Source organism: Mus caroli, unplaced genomic scaffold (assembly GCF_978045245.1).
Source record: "Mus caroli unplaced genomic scaffold, Mus_caroli_1 scaffold_16, whole genome shotgun sequence".
NCBI classification, from domain to species: Eukaryota; Metazoa; Chordata; class Mammalia; order Rodentia; family Muridae; genus Mus; species Mus caroli.
The window spans coordinates 68,943,831-68,959,319 of record NW_028227271.1 but is presented as its reverse complement, the minus strand read 5'-3'; the positions used below and the strand labels follow the sequence as shown (position 1 = coordinate 68,959,319).

Here is a 15,489-nt window from a genome sequence, read left to right as displayed (position 1 = left end):
AGCCCTGTCTGTCCTGGAACTTGCTCTGTATACCAGGCTGGCCTTGAACTCACAGATATCCAACTTCCTCTGCTTCCCAGTGCTTGGATTAAGGGCATGCACCATCACCACCCATCTGTTTCTTTATTAAGTTCTATTTTTATAATGTTAATTTCTTATTTTATTCAACTATATTTTCACAGTCATCATTCTGGCATTTTTAACATTTCTGAGTTTCTTGAGTATATTTAAAATTGACAATTTGAAATTATTGTCTGTGAGGAAGAAGTCTGTGGAAGTGTCAAAGGATTCCACACATTGTCCTTAGGTCACAGTGTTTGAGGTCATTGTGGGATCAAGTGGTGCTACCTGGGGGAGTTGTTTTTTGAAAACTCATTTTTGATAGTAGCTACTCTGTGACTATGAGGCAATCTATTGTGATTTTAATTTGAGTTACCATTATGATTTATGATGTTGAGAATCTTTCATGGGCTTAATTGGTAATTTTCATGTTCTGGGGAGAAATTTCTATTCAAGTGTCTTGTCTTTTTAAAAACCTGATTAAAAAATTCTTGAGTCTACATGTTCTTCATGTGTTGTGTAAATGAATCCACAATTATCTATACATTTGCAATGAGTTCCCTCCTATTCCATGTTGGCATATTGCTTCAATGTTACCTTAATGTACTCCAAGACCAAAACCTCATTTTACCTCACTTAATCTTTAGCATGATAGTTTCTTAAAAATTGGTATAGCTTGACTGTTTTAAAAATAAAAATCCTAACCATTTGATTTTACCAACTGATTTTACCATTTGGCTCAGGAGCCAAATGCTGTGGTAAAAGCCTGCTGGCTCTGAGAGACAGAGAAAACATCCAGCTGATCTTCCTACTCCACTGATGTCCCAGAAGGAAAAAAAAGGCCCTTTCTCCTTCTCCATAATACCCTTCAGCCCTCTCAACTTCCGTATGTACACTCCCAGTCACTGGTTGCTTTCTCTGCCCCTTTACCTACCATTGACTTATTTAATTGGTTGATAGAAAGCTCTTGGATAAAAGGTGTGTGCTAGGGCTCAGCCACACCACAAGGCTTTCCCAGTTCAGAATCTGGAGGTTCACAATGCCTTGTAGCACTTGACCAATATACATTTGGAGAGGAAGAGAAAGATGAATGTTTTTGGTTATTTCTGTGTTTTCCTCTCAGAAGTCTTTCTTGTGGTTTGGAATAGATTGTTTCTTCTCTGCAGGAAAATTTGACTTATGCAGTATAGAGAGTAGGAAATTCTGTTTTGCTTAATGAAAGTCTTCAGTAGACACTGTAGTCATTTCAGCAGATAGTTTCAGTGGTACTCAGAGAATAAATCAAATAAACACATAGCTGATGTCTGAGATTGTCCAGACTTTTATAATATAGTACACAAACTGGATATCTGATGAATAATAGAAATTTATTATTTCACATTTCTAGGGAAAATGGCAAGGATGGAGGCACTTGTGGTAAATCTCCAACTCAAGCCTGTGCAAGAAAAACACAACTTAATTAATATGAATATAAGCTTCGCACCTAGGTTGGGCAGATTGACCACTATACTACTATATTTCCCAGCTATGAGATCCCTTATAACTTGTGGTTTCTCTAGGCCACCTACTTCTGCTCCCTTTTCCTTCTAGCCCTTCCTCTTCAGTCTTCCTCTCTCTCCCTCCTCTCCTCGTTCTTTCTCCTCTCCTCTCTCCCTCTCTATCTAAAACTTTTTAGCTCTACCTTCCCTTCCACTGTCCAATCACAGGCTCTAGCCTTAATTTTATAAATTAAAATGGGGAGAAAGTTCACAGGAAGTAACCTGAGTATGTGATTCACTCCTCTTCCCAGGCAGTCCCTCTTGGGGAGGGGGAATTAACATCAAAATATAAACAACTCCAGGGCAATCCACAACATTTCCCCCTTTTTGTCCAATTAAAAGGCTCTTTTCTCTCAGATATAAATTGAGTACAACTGTTACTACTCTACAATTTGTAAAGTATAAGATACACTAACACCCAGTCCATCAATTTGTCAGTTAGACAAAATACTCTATCATATTTTCTAACTGAAAGAATTATGATTCTATCCCTGAATTACATTTAAATTTTTAGCCTGTGACATCAGTTGAAAAACATGTCATCTACTCTATAAACTCTCTCTATGTTAAACAACTTGAGTTTGATTATGAAACTAAAACTAGTCTTTAACCTCATCAGAAATCCGGGAATGACTAAATATTATCTGAAAATATAGGAAGCACAAAACATAGCTTTGGAAACTTAGCCAATTTGTAGAGACAGTTGACTACCTGGACAGTCCCCCATTCTTGAACATCTTGGAGCACCTATCTTCAGACATCTGACAGACTTGTAAAACAGAATTATTTGAAGAACTGGTGAATCTGTCTCAGAAAAGCCAACATTCTACTATTCTGCAAAATGTGTCCTCTGAACAGTATTGTCTGCAGATGAAGTGGTCAATTTCTGCCCAGTGGCTGCCTTGCCATGATAAACAACCTTGCCTGGAGGTGAAGATGCTCAATATCTTCTTTGAACCAAGAATGGGGTGCTGTCCAAAGCAGTATGTCTCACTGTCAAATGATTAAATAGCATTAAATGTCACAATCTATGGATTTCTGATGTTTTTTGAAGACTATCAATTTAAGGTAAACTGAACTGTTAAACCTTGGCTACTCTCAGCTATTTCTAATTGAAATAATTGAAATTCCCTATGTGACTTGGGCAAAATCTGTATTTTAATCTATCCTTAAAAGCAAATAAACCAAACCAAATAAGTAGTCTCATATATTAACTCTATTTTGAAAACAAAAATGACCTAATCTTATTTTATTGTACAGGATATAAGCAATAACAAAAATACATTTTGGGAACTGCTCTAAATTGTCAAGCTTTGAATTTGGAAACTCTATGTGAGTCTTTAGATCCAGCTGTTGCTGAAATATTTTTTTCAATTGCTATAAATTTTGTCTTGAAGCTAATGGCTGATTGTTCCTGAGGTGTACATTTGGCAGACATTTTATAGTTTCTGTAGGAAGTTGAGTAGATCGTTTTATTTCTTTGTGTCCAGTAGTAATATCCACATTTCTGAATTGTCTTCTTATGTATTGAAAACAAGAATTTAAAAACTTAAGACATCTTATATTGGCAGAGAAAATTCATTGCCTCTGTATTGTGATTTGTCAGGAAATGGTGAATCATATTCTTTTAAATTCCTTGTAGTTAGGGTATATTTATTTAAAGTATTTGCTACTATGCAATTAAGATCTACTTGTTTCTGTTTCCTTCGGTTTATCCTGGAGTTTGTCCAGGTTGAATTTCACGGAGCTGTTTATTCCGCTAGTTACACTAGGGTTTATTTTTCCCTCGAGAGTAATGTTTGGATTGATAGTTTCTAAACCTATTTCGTAAAATGAACATATATTCATACCAAGATTTCTGAATATGAGTATAAGACACTTGCCACATAAATGGCCAACATTAACTCTTAAAATGCAACTTGGTTATATTTTAAGACAAATCTAGAATATGTTATGTATTTTACTATTATTTTTATCTTGAGCCTCTTTGTTTTAAATAAATGTGCAGTGGTATAAATCACAAGGAAAAGTCACACTTTTATTGTGTATTTTCACTGGCATTTTAATGAGTCCCCAAGTAGCTTTAAGTTGTAAAATCTATTGATCTTTAAATTTTTCTGAAGCAAAGATGGCATAATTTGAGGACTCGATGAAATGTATAATAGAAACATGGCATTTGTTATTTACCTAGCTTGCTAACTGGTGAGATACAATTTCTTTCTTTGACAAAAGAAAGAAAAGCCTTCTCTATTGAGTTACATTAACAGTAGTAGGACCATTGTATCAGCTACTGTGTATTGCCAAATCATTTTAAGTTTGTTTAATTTAGTTAAAATATTAATTTAAAAAGACGTGTAACAAGCCATACTTTTGATTGGTATAACTGAAAAATAAAACCTTCAAAGTGTCATGTATATATGGCAAAATTATCTTGATTACTATTGAATAGTAATATGCAAAATGTATTTTCTTTGATAATAAATCTGAAGAAGAGAATTACTCTCCAACCTTGGGAAATACTTAAATGCATAATAACTAAATTTTTTAAAATTGGCCTAAAATTGGATGTGTTTTTATTTTTGCCAGTGTAATACAATGGGAAGCATTTTTTTTTTTTTACAACATCTGATGGTTTGAAATTTAAAGTACTGTATAACGGAGCTAAATGTATTCTGAGATTAAAAAAAGTCTCACTTGAACTGAGTATCCCCCTTGGTAATTTCAGCTGACAGGAATGAGGTTCTTTAAGGATCATGGCTTTTGCTGTGCTCCAGTGCCCAATGCTGTGTCAGGATGAAAGTACAACATGTTGGTTCATGAAACTAGGTTCACATAGATGTCCCAGGTGTCTGTGTTCTTTATTAGTGGTAGTAGTTGTAGAATCTTTATTTGTTCAGGAATGCAGATAGAGATTTGAGAAAAAGATTTAGAAAATGATGCACAATAGAATTAAATATTGTTTTGTGAATTCTATCTGATTTGCTTCCATTGTTCTGATCAGTACAGTTTTACTTATTTGGTGTAAAGAATGCCTTGTGCAGTGTACATTCATCTTCTAGCTTATTCCCTTTAGTGCATGACGAGGATCGTAGATTGAGGGTAAATTTAGGTAGAACTATTTGATGCTGATGAATGTTGGAAAGTTGTGGTGGCTGTCTTAATGTGTCTACTTCATTATCTGGCATGCTAATAGAGGTAGGGCAGTGTGATGTCTTCCCGTTGCTGTTGTGACTTTGTCTTTTTTAGGGAGGGCAATGCTCACTTGAAGCCATGTTGCTAGGATGCTGTAGGGGATTTTTTCCCTTCCCTTTAAAGCAAAATTTAGCATTTTAATAATTTATATACTTCAGTGCCTTAAAATATTTTTATAATGTGGCAATTATAATCCCTTTTTAATTTCAGAACATTTTCAAAATTAAAAAAAAATTCAGGCGTATGGGGAAATGCGTCAGTTAGTAACGTGCTTTCTGTGAGTTCTGGATGTGGTGATGCATCTGTGTAATACCAGCTACCCTGATGGAGGGAATGGGGTTGGGGCTAAGACAGGAAGATCCTTGCTACCTGCCAGTCTAGCTAAATCAGTAAGTTTCAGGTTCAGTAAGTGGACCTGCCTCAGAAAATAAAGTACAGACTGATTGAGGAAGACACCTGTTATTGGCTTCAATCTTCACTATCCACACACGTGTACACATGTATGCACATATATGAACATATACATGACTGTGTATACACATGCATACCACACATACAAACAATGTGAATGTATACCTTTTCCCCCTTTTGTAGTACACTTCCTCTAGTATGTTGTGTATAAACACTATTTACTTACTTATTTGTATTTTTCTTTTTACTTTCATGTATAGGACCAAAAGATCTCAGACTGTTGTAACTGAGGGTATTTTTGAGCTCCCAAATCTCACAATTCAAGCTACAAGAGCACAGACACTTTTGTTGCAAGCAATATATCAAAGTTGGTCTCATATTGGAAATGTCAGCTCTCCAACAGTAAATGAAGCTTTGATGAATGAAGTCTTCCAAATGACAGGTAAGAACACACTTTTCATCATAAGGAAAGTCTGTTGTAGAGATGAGATTTATCCTTCCCTTTTAGATTTTCTGGTTTATTGAAAAATTAGTTTTCAAAATATTCTTTAATGATCTTTACATTCCATCCATTTATATCTGTGGTAATGTACCCCACTTCTCTAATATTTGTCTTCTCTATTTCAGCTTGTTAGTTTGGCTAAAGGTTTGTCAATCTTGCTTAGTTTTTTTTAACTCTATTTTAACCTTTTTTTTTTTTTTTGCCATTTATGACTTCTTTTCATCTTCTGTGTTTGGCTTTGGGCTGTTTTTTTATTTTTAAGACCTTAGTTACGTGGCTATGCTAATTAGTTGTGCTCTTTCTGATGTAAGCATAGTTATTCATGCCCATAAAAGTCCCTCTAGAACCACCTTTGCTGTTTAAGTTTTATTTTCATTTGATTGTAGGAATTTTTTTCTTTTTCTCTTTTTTTTTTTTGGTTCCAAAAAAACCAGAATAGAAGAATTGACTTTGTCATTCCAAAGTCAATTCTTCTATTTCCATGAGTTTTTCCAGTTTTTTTTTTTTTTTGCTATTTATTTATTTATTTATTTATTTAATTCAGTTACAATACAATAAAAGTCATGGATTTATTTTAGTAGTTTTATGTTGGTCAGTATTTGCTCTATTGTATTTTAGAGAAAGTTGATAAGCTGTGTAGTATAAAGTAGTTTCTGGTTAGATTGTTGTGAAGAGGAGTAGGGACAGGAGACTGTCATTCACTGAGTTGATGCCATCGCATGGCAGTAGACAGGGAGGACATTTGTTTGCTGTTGTCTTTGTTCTCTCTTTCTAGGTTGGCCTCACAGTTGGGATCCTACTTTTGTTATTACCTCCTGAGTGTTGGGATTACATGTGTGCAGCCACACCATGCCTCTCTCTTCTTTTATGGCCATACTTTGATGAGATTGGCATTCCCTCTTCACCTCATAAAGGGCCTGCATTAAGGAAGTTTTTTACTCTCTTGCCAGGCAGCAGTGCACACAGCTTTAATCCCAGCATTCAGGAGGTAGAGGCAGGTGGAATTCTGAGTAGGAGGTCAGCTTAGCCTACAGAGTGAGTTCTAGGCCAGCTAGTGCTGCACAGAGAAATCCTGTCATGAAAAGAAGCAAATAAACAAACATAGTTTCTGCCATCTCAGTACCTCACAGAAAGGATTAAACTCCAGAACTTCATCTCTTGTAGAACACACTGAAACCACATGCAAGGTGCAGCCTTTAAAAAATGTATTATTTCTTTTACTTTTGAGATTATAATTACATCACTTCTCTCTTCTCTTTTTTCACTCCAAACTCTCCCATAACCCCCTTTTTGTTTCTTTCAAATTTTTCATTAATTGTTGTTATAGCCATCTGTATATGTATCCATACTCTTTTTATTTAATTGGGTATTTATTTCATTTACATTTCCAATGCTATCCCAAAAGTCCCCCACACGCTCCCCCACCCACTCCTCCACTCCCACTTCATGGCCCTGGTGTTCCTCTGTACTGAGGCAGATAAAGTTTGCACGACCAAGGGGCCTCTCTTTCCAGTGATGGCCGACTAGGCCATCTTCTGATTCATATGCAGCTAGAGACACGAGCTCCAGCGGGTACTGGTTAGTTCATATTGTTGTTCCACCTATAGGGTTGCAAGACCCCTTCAGCTCCTTGGGTGCTTTCTCTAGCTCCTCCATTGGGGCCCCTGTGGTCCATCCAATAGTATCCATACTCTTAACCTGCTCAGTCTGTGTAATGTCGCTGTGTGTATGTTTTCAGGGCTGACTGTTTGGTACTGGATAATCAGTTGGTGCTCTCTTCTGAGTTCTGAAGTTGGCTGAGGCCATTCATAGACGTAGTGTTTTATAGATAAGATTCAGAAAGGACCGCATCTGTTTCTCAAGTGATTTGTCTCTCTCTGGGGGTCTTATTTGTTTGACTGCTTATCTCACTGCTCACAGCATTCATGAAAAGTTAAAATTTCTAGTTGTTGTGAATTGGCTAAAATAGCCTAAAATTGTTAGTAAACTGGAGGTATTGATTTTTCTTTATAATGCCTCATTTTTTTTCTAAGCAAATTTATTTTTCTTTCTCTTCATGAATTTATAAAATGAACTGTGACATGAAAAAATATTCTGGTAATTATCCTAAATTATCATTCTTAAGCATTAAAAAATGTCTTGGACAAATTTCAGCAATTCAGTGTTTTGTAACATGGCATACTTTAAGATCTTAGTTTAGTGGAACTAATGTTTTAGAGCCTGGGGAATTGGGAAGATTGTATTGTTAGAAAATGTTACTTTTTTTTTTAAGGGCTTGAGAAAATGGAATAAATAATTTAAAACACTTAAAATAGATGGAGGGAAACTTACCTAAAAAATATTTTTAAAGCTAATTTTTCCAAGTGGATAGTTTTTTGTTATTCCCTTACCAGGCCAACCCTCTTGTGTATATTTCAGTGCTAATATACTATTTATAAAATTGTACACCAAATTTCCCTGCTGAAGATCCTGAAAGTATATATACATTTTGGGTATAAAGTTTTAGCATTTTATGCTCTTGTATATGAGTATTGTCAATACACAATGTTTTTTTAAACTTTGTTTAATGCAGTTTGTTGATACATGGAGTCTTTAGCTTTAAAACAGTTTTAAATTACTACATTAATAAAAGATTTTATACTTAAGTTACAGTTTGTGGATAAGAACATTTTTCCACTCTGCAGTTGGGTGTATACCACTTTCTACCATCTTCATTTGCCGTAGCCTATTTTCTTGTTTCCTAAGGTGGTCATATCATCCACCGAGAGTTAATAAGGAAACAATAAGGTTTTCTTTCATTTCTGAACTTGTTTCTGATTTATTGTACATTATTTTGTTTGTTTGTACTCCCCTCCATCATACTCCCCTCTGTTTTCCTCTTCTTTGATCACTAATACTATTTCCACTCAAGTCCTTTGCCTTGATCTTAATGTGAAGCTAATTATCATTGACTTGTTCTTATCAAAATTTCATTGTTTAATATAAATCAATCTACGTTTGCTTTCTCCTCATCATGTCAGAAAGGCTTTTCTTTTATTTCTTTCCTCTCTGCCATTCCTTCTGCTCTGTTTCTGTATACAGAGTTTTTTTTTTTTTTTTACCTTGCAAGTAACCTTTTCAATATGTTTTAATATATTCCTAATGTTGTATTTACAACCATAATAAACTTTAAAACATTACCCAAAAGAACCGTGTGTGTGTGTGTGTGTGTGTGTGGATTTACTAACCTTCCAACCCTTTTAGCCATAGTCAGAGATTAATCTAATGCTTGACTGTTTGGGTTTGTCTAACTTTGAGCAATTTTGTAGCAGTGAATTAGTTAAACCGCTTTAGCTCCCAGCAGTTCTCTGGAGCACTATACCTGCCCAAGAGCTTTCTGGATTCGTGAATGAAAGATAGACAGGCAGACAGACAGACAGACAGACAGACACAAACACACACACACACACACACACACACACACACACACACACACTAGCTAATTTTGATATACCTTGACTAGCTCAATGGCTGGGCACTTCGAAATCTCCCTGAGGCTAGCAAACACTCCCTTCCAGTATTGGGAGTTAACATCTTTTAAAATCTGTATTTCTTCTCTGCTACCCCAGACCCAATTGGGGAAGAGGCCCCTAGGTCCACTTTCCTGGATTCTTACATGCCAGCGGGGCTTAAGTTGCATCTTTCTTCTTCCCAGTCAAGCCCCAACCCATCTCCCTGCCCAGCCATTGGCTGTATAGCTATTCTTTATTATCAATCGAAGCCAGCTTTGGGCAGGGACCCTCAAGCCTAGAAGCATGGCTTTTGGGAGCCAAAATAAGACAAAGTATTAGAACCAATTCCCAACACAATTCATATAAATAGAGCCTGTAAAACATGTATTTGTATGTGACTAAATTTTTAGCAGAACATTTTCAAAGTACCTGTAGTATAGAATGTGTCATTTTTGAATCCATTTTGTATTGCTATAACAAAATACCTAATTTAGGTTCATTATAGGTTAAAGAGATTTTGTTCACAAATTTGGCTAGAGGTTTCAATGTGGAATGCATGTTCTACTTCACTCTTTTGAGGACCCTTCAGTGGGTATCACAGGCTATAGACATAGAAGGAAACATGGCTAGTACAGCAGGGAGCAAGCACACTTGGCCTTAGTTAATATTAAATGTTCTTGTAAGAACCAGCTCCTCCTGAAGTCAGCAGCACCCCTTTCCTATCTTTTTATTTTATGTGAATGAGTGTTTTGCCCAAATGTATTTAAGTACACTATATGTGTGCCTGTACCTGCGGTGTCTAGAAAAGGGTGTTTGATCCCCTGGAGCTAGAGTTAGAGGTAGGTTTGAGCTGCCAGATGGATGCTTGAAACTGAACCTGGGTCTTCTGCAAGAACAGCTAGTGCTCTCAACACTCAGCTATTTCTCTAGCTGCCAATTTCCATTTCTTAGTGGTTTCACCACCTTAACATTGCCATTCTGGAGATTGTTTCCAGTCTCCAGAATGAAACTTTGTGGAACACACTCAAGCATGGAGCCTTTTATTATAGAATAATAAAAGGCACTCTGTGTGTGCGCGTGCGCGTGTGTGTGTGTGTGTGCGCGCGCGTGTGTGTGTATTTCATATTTCGTTCATCATTTGGTAGATATGTAATTGTTAATCTTGTTGGCTGTTGTGAAGTGTTATGACTAGTGCTATAGTTTATGTGAACACATGCTATCATTTCTCCAAATGCTCAATACTTTCAAGGGTAGAATTGCTAGGTCATGTAGGCCCACTGTATTTAATCTTTCGAGGACCTGCCAAACTTTCTCCATATCTATACCACTTTACAGTCTTATTTGCGGTGTGTGATGTTGTGCCTGTCTCTCCACAACTTTGCCGTACTTTTATGCTGCTAGCCATCGATGTGGTTGTTAAGTGGTAAATTTGAGGGTTTGATTTTCTTTTGTTTCATGGATAATGCTGTTGACAATATTTTTATGACTGTATTTGCTATTTATATATATTCCATTGAAAACATTTGAGTCATTTATTTTTAAAATGTATACGATCTTTTTGTTTTGAATTATGTAAATAAACTCTTTATAAAATGTTGACTACAATTCCCTTATAGCTTTCAGATATTTTGAGTTCATTTTACTTTTCAGATAATGTCTTAGGGTTGTACAGACACCATGACAAAGGCAACTCTTATAAGGACAACATTCAGTTGGGGCTGGCTTACATGTGCAGAGGTTCAGTCCATTATCATCACATGGCAGCATCCAGGCAGGCATCGTGCAGGAGAAGCTGAGAGTTCTACATCTTCATCTGAAGGCTGCTAGCAGAATACTAACTTCCAGTCAGCTGAGATGAGGGTCTTAAAGCCCACATCCACAGTGACACACCTGCTCCAACAAGGCCACACTTCCAAATAGTGCCAGTCCCTGGGCTAAGCATATCTAAACCATGACAGATGGTGACCTTTTCTCTAATATTTTCTTATATTTTCCAATACATCTTGTACAGTGATCTCTTTTTTATTATTTAGAAATGATATGATTCTTATTTTATTTACTTTTTGTGCTTCTTGGTCTTTATTAATTTTAGACCTTTTATTCTTCCAAACTTTTTAAATAACCTAGACACATTTCTGGTCCTGTACTGCTCACCTTATCTTTTAGGGCAAACAGTTCGAATTAAGTTCTTTTAGTTCTATAAGACGTGCATGTTGGATACATGTGTGCGTGTGCGTGTGTGTAGAGATCATGCATATTTGGTATGTGCATGGCCACCTGAGAGTCCTATCCTGCTGGAGGAAACTGGGATTTCACAGTTTTTGGAAAGTTTATTTATTGTCAAGTTACAGTTTTACTAATTCATGAACTATAAGTTGTAATTTATTAGTAGGATTTTAAAGTCAACTTTACTGACTACAACTAAGAGTTTGAAAAAGGTAGAATTCAATAAAACATTTGTAATATATTAAGCAAAATGTTAGGTTTGTTCTTTTTAATTGTAAAAGTTACACATTATTGCTAAATAAAATTAATGTTCTGCTTTTAGGTAGGAATATGGGTATAATTTTATACAGTTGCTCGTTTAGTATTCCAGTTTTAGAAACTAAGAGGATGGCAGTCACGTCCAGATGAAAATTTACCTTCAGAGGAAAGAAAAGGAAAACAGTTTTTATAGTAACTAATGCACTTCTTTTGGAATTCTATAACTTCTCACTTAGAAAGTGTAGTGTTGATTTTTATGCCCCTTTGGAAAATAGACAGTGTTTACAACACTATTAAAAATATATGCATATATATGTAAACTATTCTCATAATTAAGCATTTTCAACAAAAGCTGTTCTTTTTTCAAATTGATATCTAAATATACATGATTCTATGATTATGAGAATTTCAGAGAATTAATGAAGAGAGACCAGTACTAATTTGTAAGATGATACAAATCATTATATTATTAAAAGGAAATAGATATTCAGTAGTTAAGTTTTATATACATTGTTTATATTTTTTATATAGTGGAAAATTAGATAAATCAACTGAAAAAATTCTCATGTTGGTAGAGAGTTATTTCACTGCTGGTATAGAATTATTTCACAGCTTTAAAAAAATATATATATATTTATATATATATATATATATATATATATATATATATACACCTTTTTTTTTTGCACTTAAAAAACATACCTGTTTATTTAAACCATTTTTTTTCATCTTAGAACCTGCAGGTCTTAGGTCTTGTCTCTGTAATGTAACACTGGATGTTTGCTTTTCATTTGGTCTCAGAGTGTGCAGCAGCATGTGTCTTCATCTGTTCATCCTAACTGTTGGTAGTATTGTTACCATACATGTGGAGCTCTGTTTTATTTCAAACATCAAAAATTCAAACATCTCTAGGAAGAAAACAAGTTTTCCTCTGATAATCTAAGTTATGTTAATAATGTATCACAGAAATAAGAGATTATTTTGGTGTGTTGTACTATAGCATGACCTTCTATCTACTTTTGAATGGATTTATTTATGGGACCTTATGAGAGTGTATGTGAATATGGGGTTATTGAAGCTATGTTGATGATTCTATTCTGAACTGTGGACAGCTAGAAGCAAAAGTGTTTTAAGATACAGGTTTATGTTAATTTTTGTTTGTGACTACCTTGGTCAGAATCTTAGTTAAGGTTCCTATTGCTGTGATTAACACTGTGGCACAATCAACTAGGCACAACAAGATTTGTTTCTTCACACAGTTTTGTAGTCCATTGTCTAAGGAAGTCAAGGCAGAAACCTGGAGGCAAGATCTGATGGAGTCATTTTCTTACTCACTTGAGGTTTCCTCCACCCACATGACTCTAGCTTGGTACAAGTTGACATGAAAACTAGCTAGCAGTCTTGTGATATAGATATTTTTTTTGTTTTTAAGTATTAACACTTAGGAGAGATGACTTAACTGGAGTGTGATAACTGATCTTTTAAATCCTGTTTTCATTCTTAAACAAAAACCAAACCCACTAACCAACCAACCAAACAAAACCCTGATCCTCAAGATTGCAAGGCTTCAGAGGGAAAGTAGGCTATGTTTCTGTTCTACCTGGAGTCTACTTGTTCAGTTGTTTTGTTGAGCAGATGGATGATAAGGTAAAGTTAAATTGAAAGAGGACTGCAAGAAAATTACCATAGAAGACAGTGATGTTGCTGATAAGAATACAATTCAAGAGGTTATGTTTTGTTTGAATTTAGAGAAAAAAAGTCTTCATTGGGTCTCTTTAATGTGCTTGATTTCAAACTGCCAAACATAGTTCTTAGAAACCTGGGATGGAACACCTATTTGTAACTTGATGGTTCTTAAATGCATTTACCTTCCTTTTAGCCCACCACCCACCAGAGGTAGTGGGAAGAAAGGATACGGGAGAAGTGAGACTTTTTAGAAAGGTTCTTTGGAGCAACTCCCATCTGTGTTGTCTGGAAATTGGCATTTCAATTCATAGGTTAGCAGTGGCAGCTTGATCCATTAACAAACACTTCATAGATACACCAGCAGTCCAAATCGGGATAGCAAACATGAATCAGCAACAGTGGCACAACCTAGCAAAGACAGCCAGGCCTCAGCTTGGCTTGAGTCAGCAGGAGGGACCAAGAGGAACGCCGGAAGTTGGGCTGCGCCTCTCTCAGCGAAGAGTGGAGAACCATAAGCATTGCACAGCTAGCTCTATAAGCAGCCCAAACTCAGCCTCCATCACTGTCTGTCCCTTGAGTCCTATTTATATTCTCTAAACATCACATGTCCTCCATGAGTCTTGTCTCAACATGGGTTTCCCAGCTGACATCACTGCCAATCAGCCCGAGCATGAAGAAGTAGCAAGAAACTGCAACATACCACCAGAAGGTTTTTGGAGTGGTTCTCTTTATGGAGTCTCAACAAATGCAGTTCAACTATGCAGTGTAGGGCGGCCCAATACATATCTGTTGTTAGCAGAGAAACCTTTGATAACATACTTGCTTTAGCAGAACATACTTTCTCCTGTGTCTGCTTCAGCTACATGTTCTTTCATTTGTTTGCCCCAGCAAAACATCATCCATTGACTTTCCAAAGAACCCTTAAGTTTCCACTTCACATTTTCTTAGTTTTGCCGAGTCCAAAGTAGGGTGCTACAACACACATATACATGGGTATGGCAGTGCAGTAGGACTATAGCAAGAAGAAACCCTGTCCTTTCCTTTGTTTACATGCTGTATATGTATCTGTGAACATTTTCCTTTTGTGAGCTGCATCTTGTTAGGAGTGCATACCATAAACTCTACACGAATAGTCTGAGTTGGCTCATCTATTTTAGGATGACATTTCTTTTACATTAATTCAGTTGGCTTCTTTCCAGTAATATCGTTGCCAGGTTATAGACCTACAGATGGGAAAATTTACACTCAAAGTGATTTAGTACTCTTCCCTCCCCCCAAATTATTACATCATAGCTATTGACTAAATCCATTTTTGAAGTAAGATATTTGGATCTTTCTAATTATTAAATTACTTTCCTGTTGTATGAGACCTGAATTAATAGGTAAAGATTATTATCTACTAACACATTAGAAATTATTCAATGAAAGTCTAATTCTTAAGACTCATTTGAAATGTAAATTATGAATACTATATGAGAGTTATAAAGTTTGTGCTTAATTTGTATTTTTTTCTGGGATCATTATTTTATGTAGGTTTGTTATCAATATATTTTTTAAATGATTTCTTTATTTTATTTATATGAGTACACTGTAGTTGTCTTCAGACACACCAAAAGAGGGCATTGGATTTCCATTATAGATGGTTGTGAGCAAACATGTGGTTATGGGAATTCAACTCAAAGTCTCTAGAAGAGCAAGAGTCAGTGCTGTTAACCACTGAGCCATTTCTCCAGCCCCTGTTGTTAATATTTTTGACAGTCACCAAAACAGAACTATTAACTCTTGTAATTTTTTCCAGAAGATAAAATACAAAGTTATATTTAAATTTGGTTTGCTTTGGAAAACAAGAACTTTTAATTTCTCTCTATTTAGATTGTTATTTTGTTGACTTTTTAGTTCCTCTGGTCTGATATTTGTAGGGAAATAATTGACAGATTTATAAAGTTGTATGATAATCATCAAATGAATACACAATTTCCCCCTTAAGTGATGTCTTAATGTTAGAACACAAATCTACTTTCCAGAAAGTAACTGTAAAAGTATTTTATGCAAGGCTTCATATGGGATACTGTAATGGTTGAATAATAAATTTTACCTCATAAAAATGAAATTCAATAATACAGTA

At 35.5% G+C, this 15,489-nt stretch overlaps 1 protein-coding gene across 2 annotated transcripts in view; it reads left to right on the top strand.

Moving 5' to 3' along the window:
- Positions 1-15,489, top strand: part of Vps13b (vacuolar protein sorting 13 homolog B) — a 553,787-nt gene that overhangs the window by 74,722 nt on the left and 463,576 nt on the right. For both annotated transcript variants that reach the window (XM_029469591.2, XM_021183993.3), the window contains exon 17: positions 5,462-5,643. In XM_029469591.2, the coding sequence (XP_029325451.1) occupies positions 5,462-5,643 (182 nt within the window). The remainder of the gene's footprint in view (positions 1-5,461; positions 5,644-15,489) is intronic.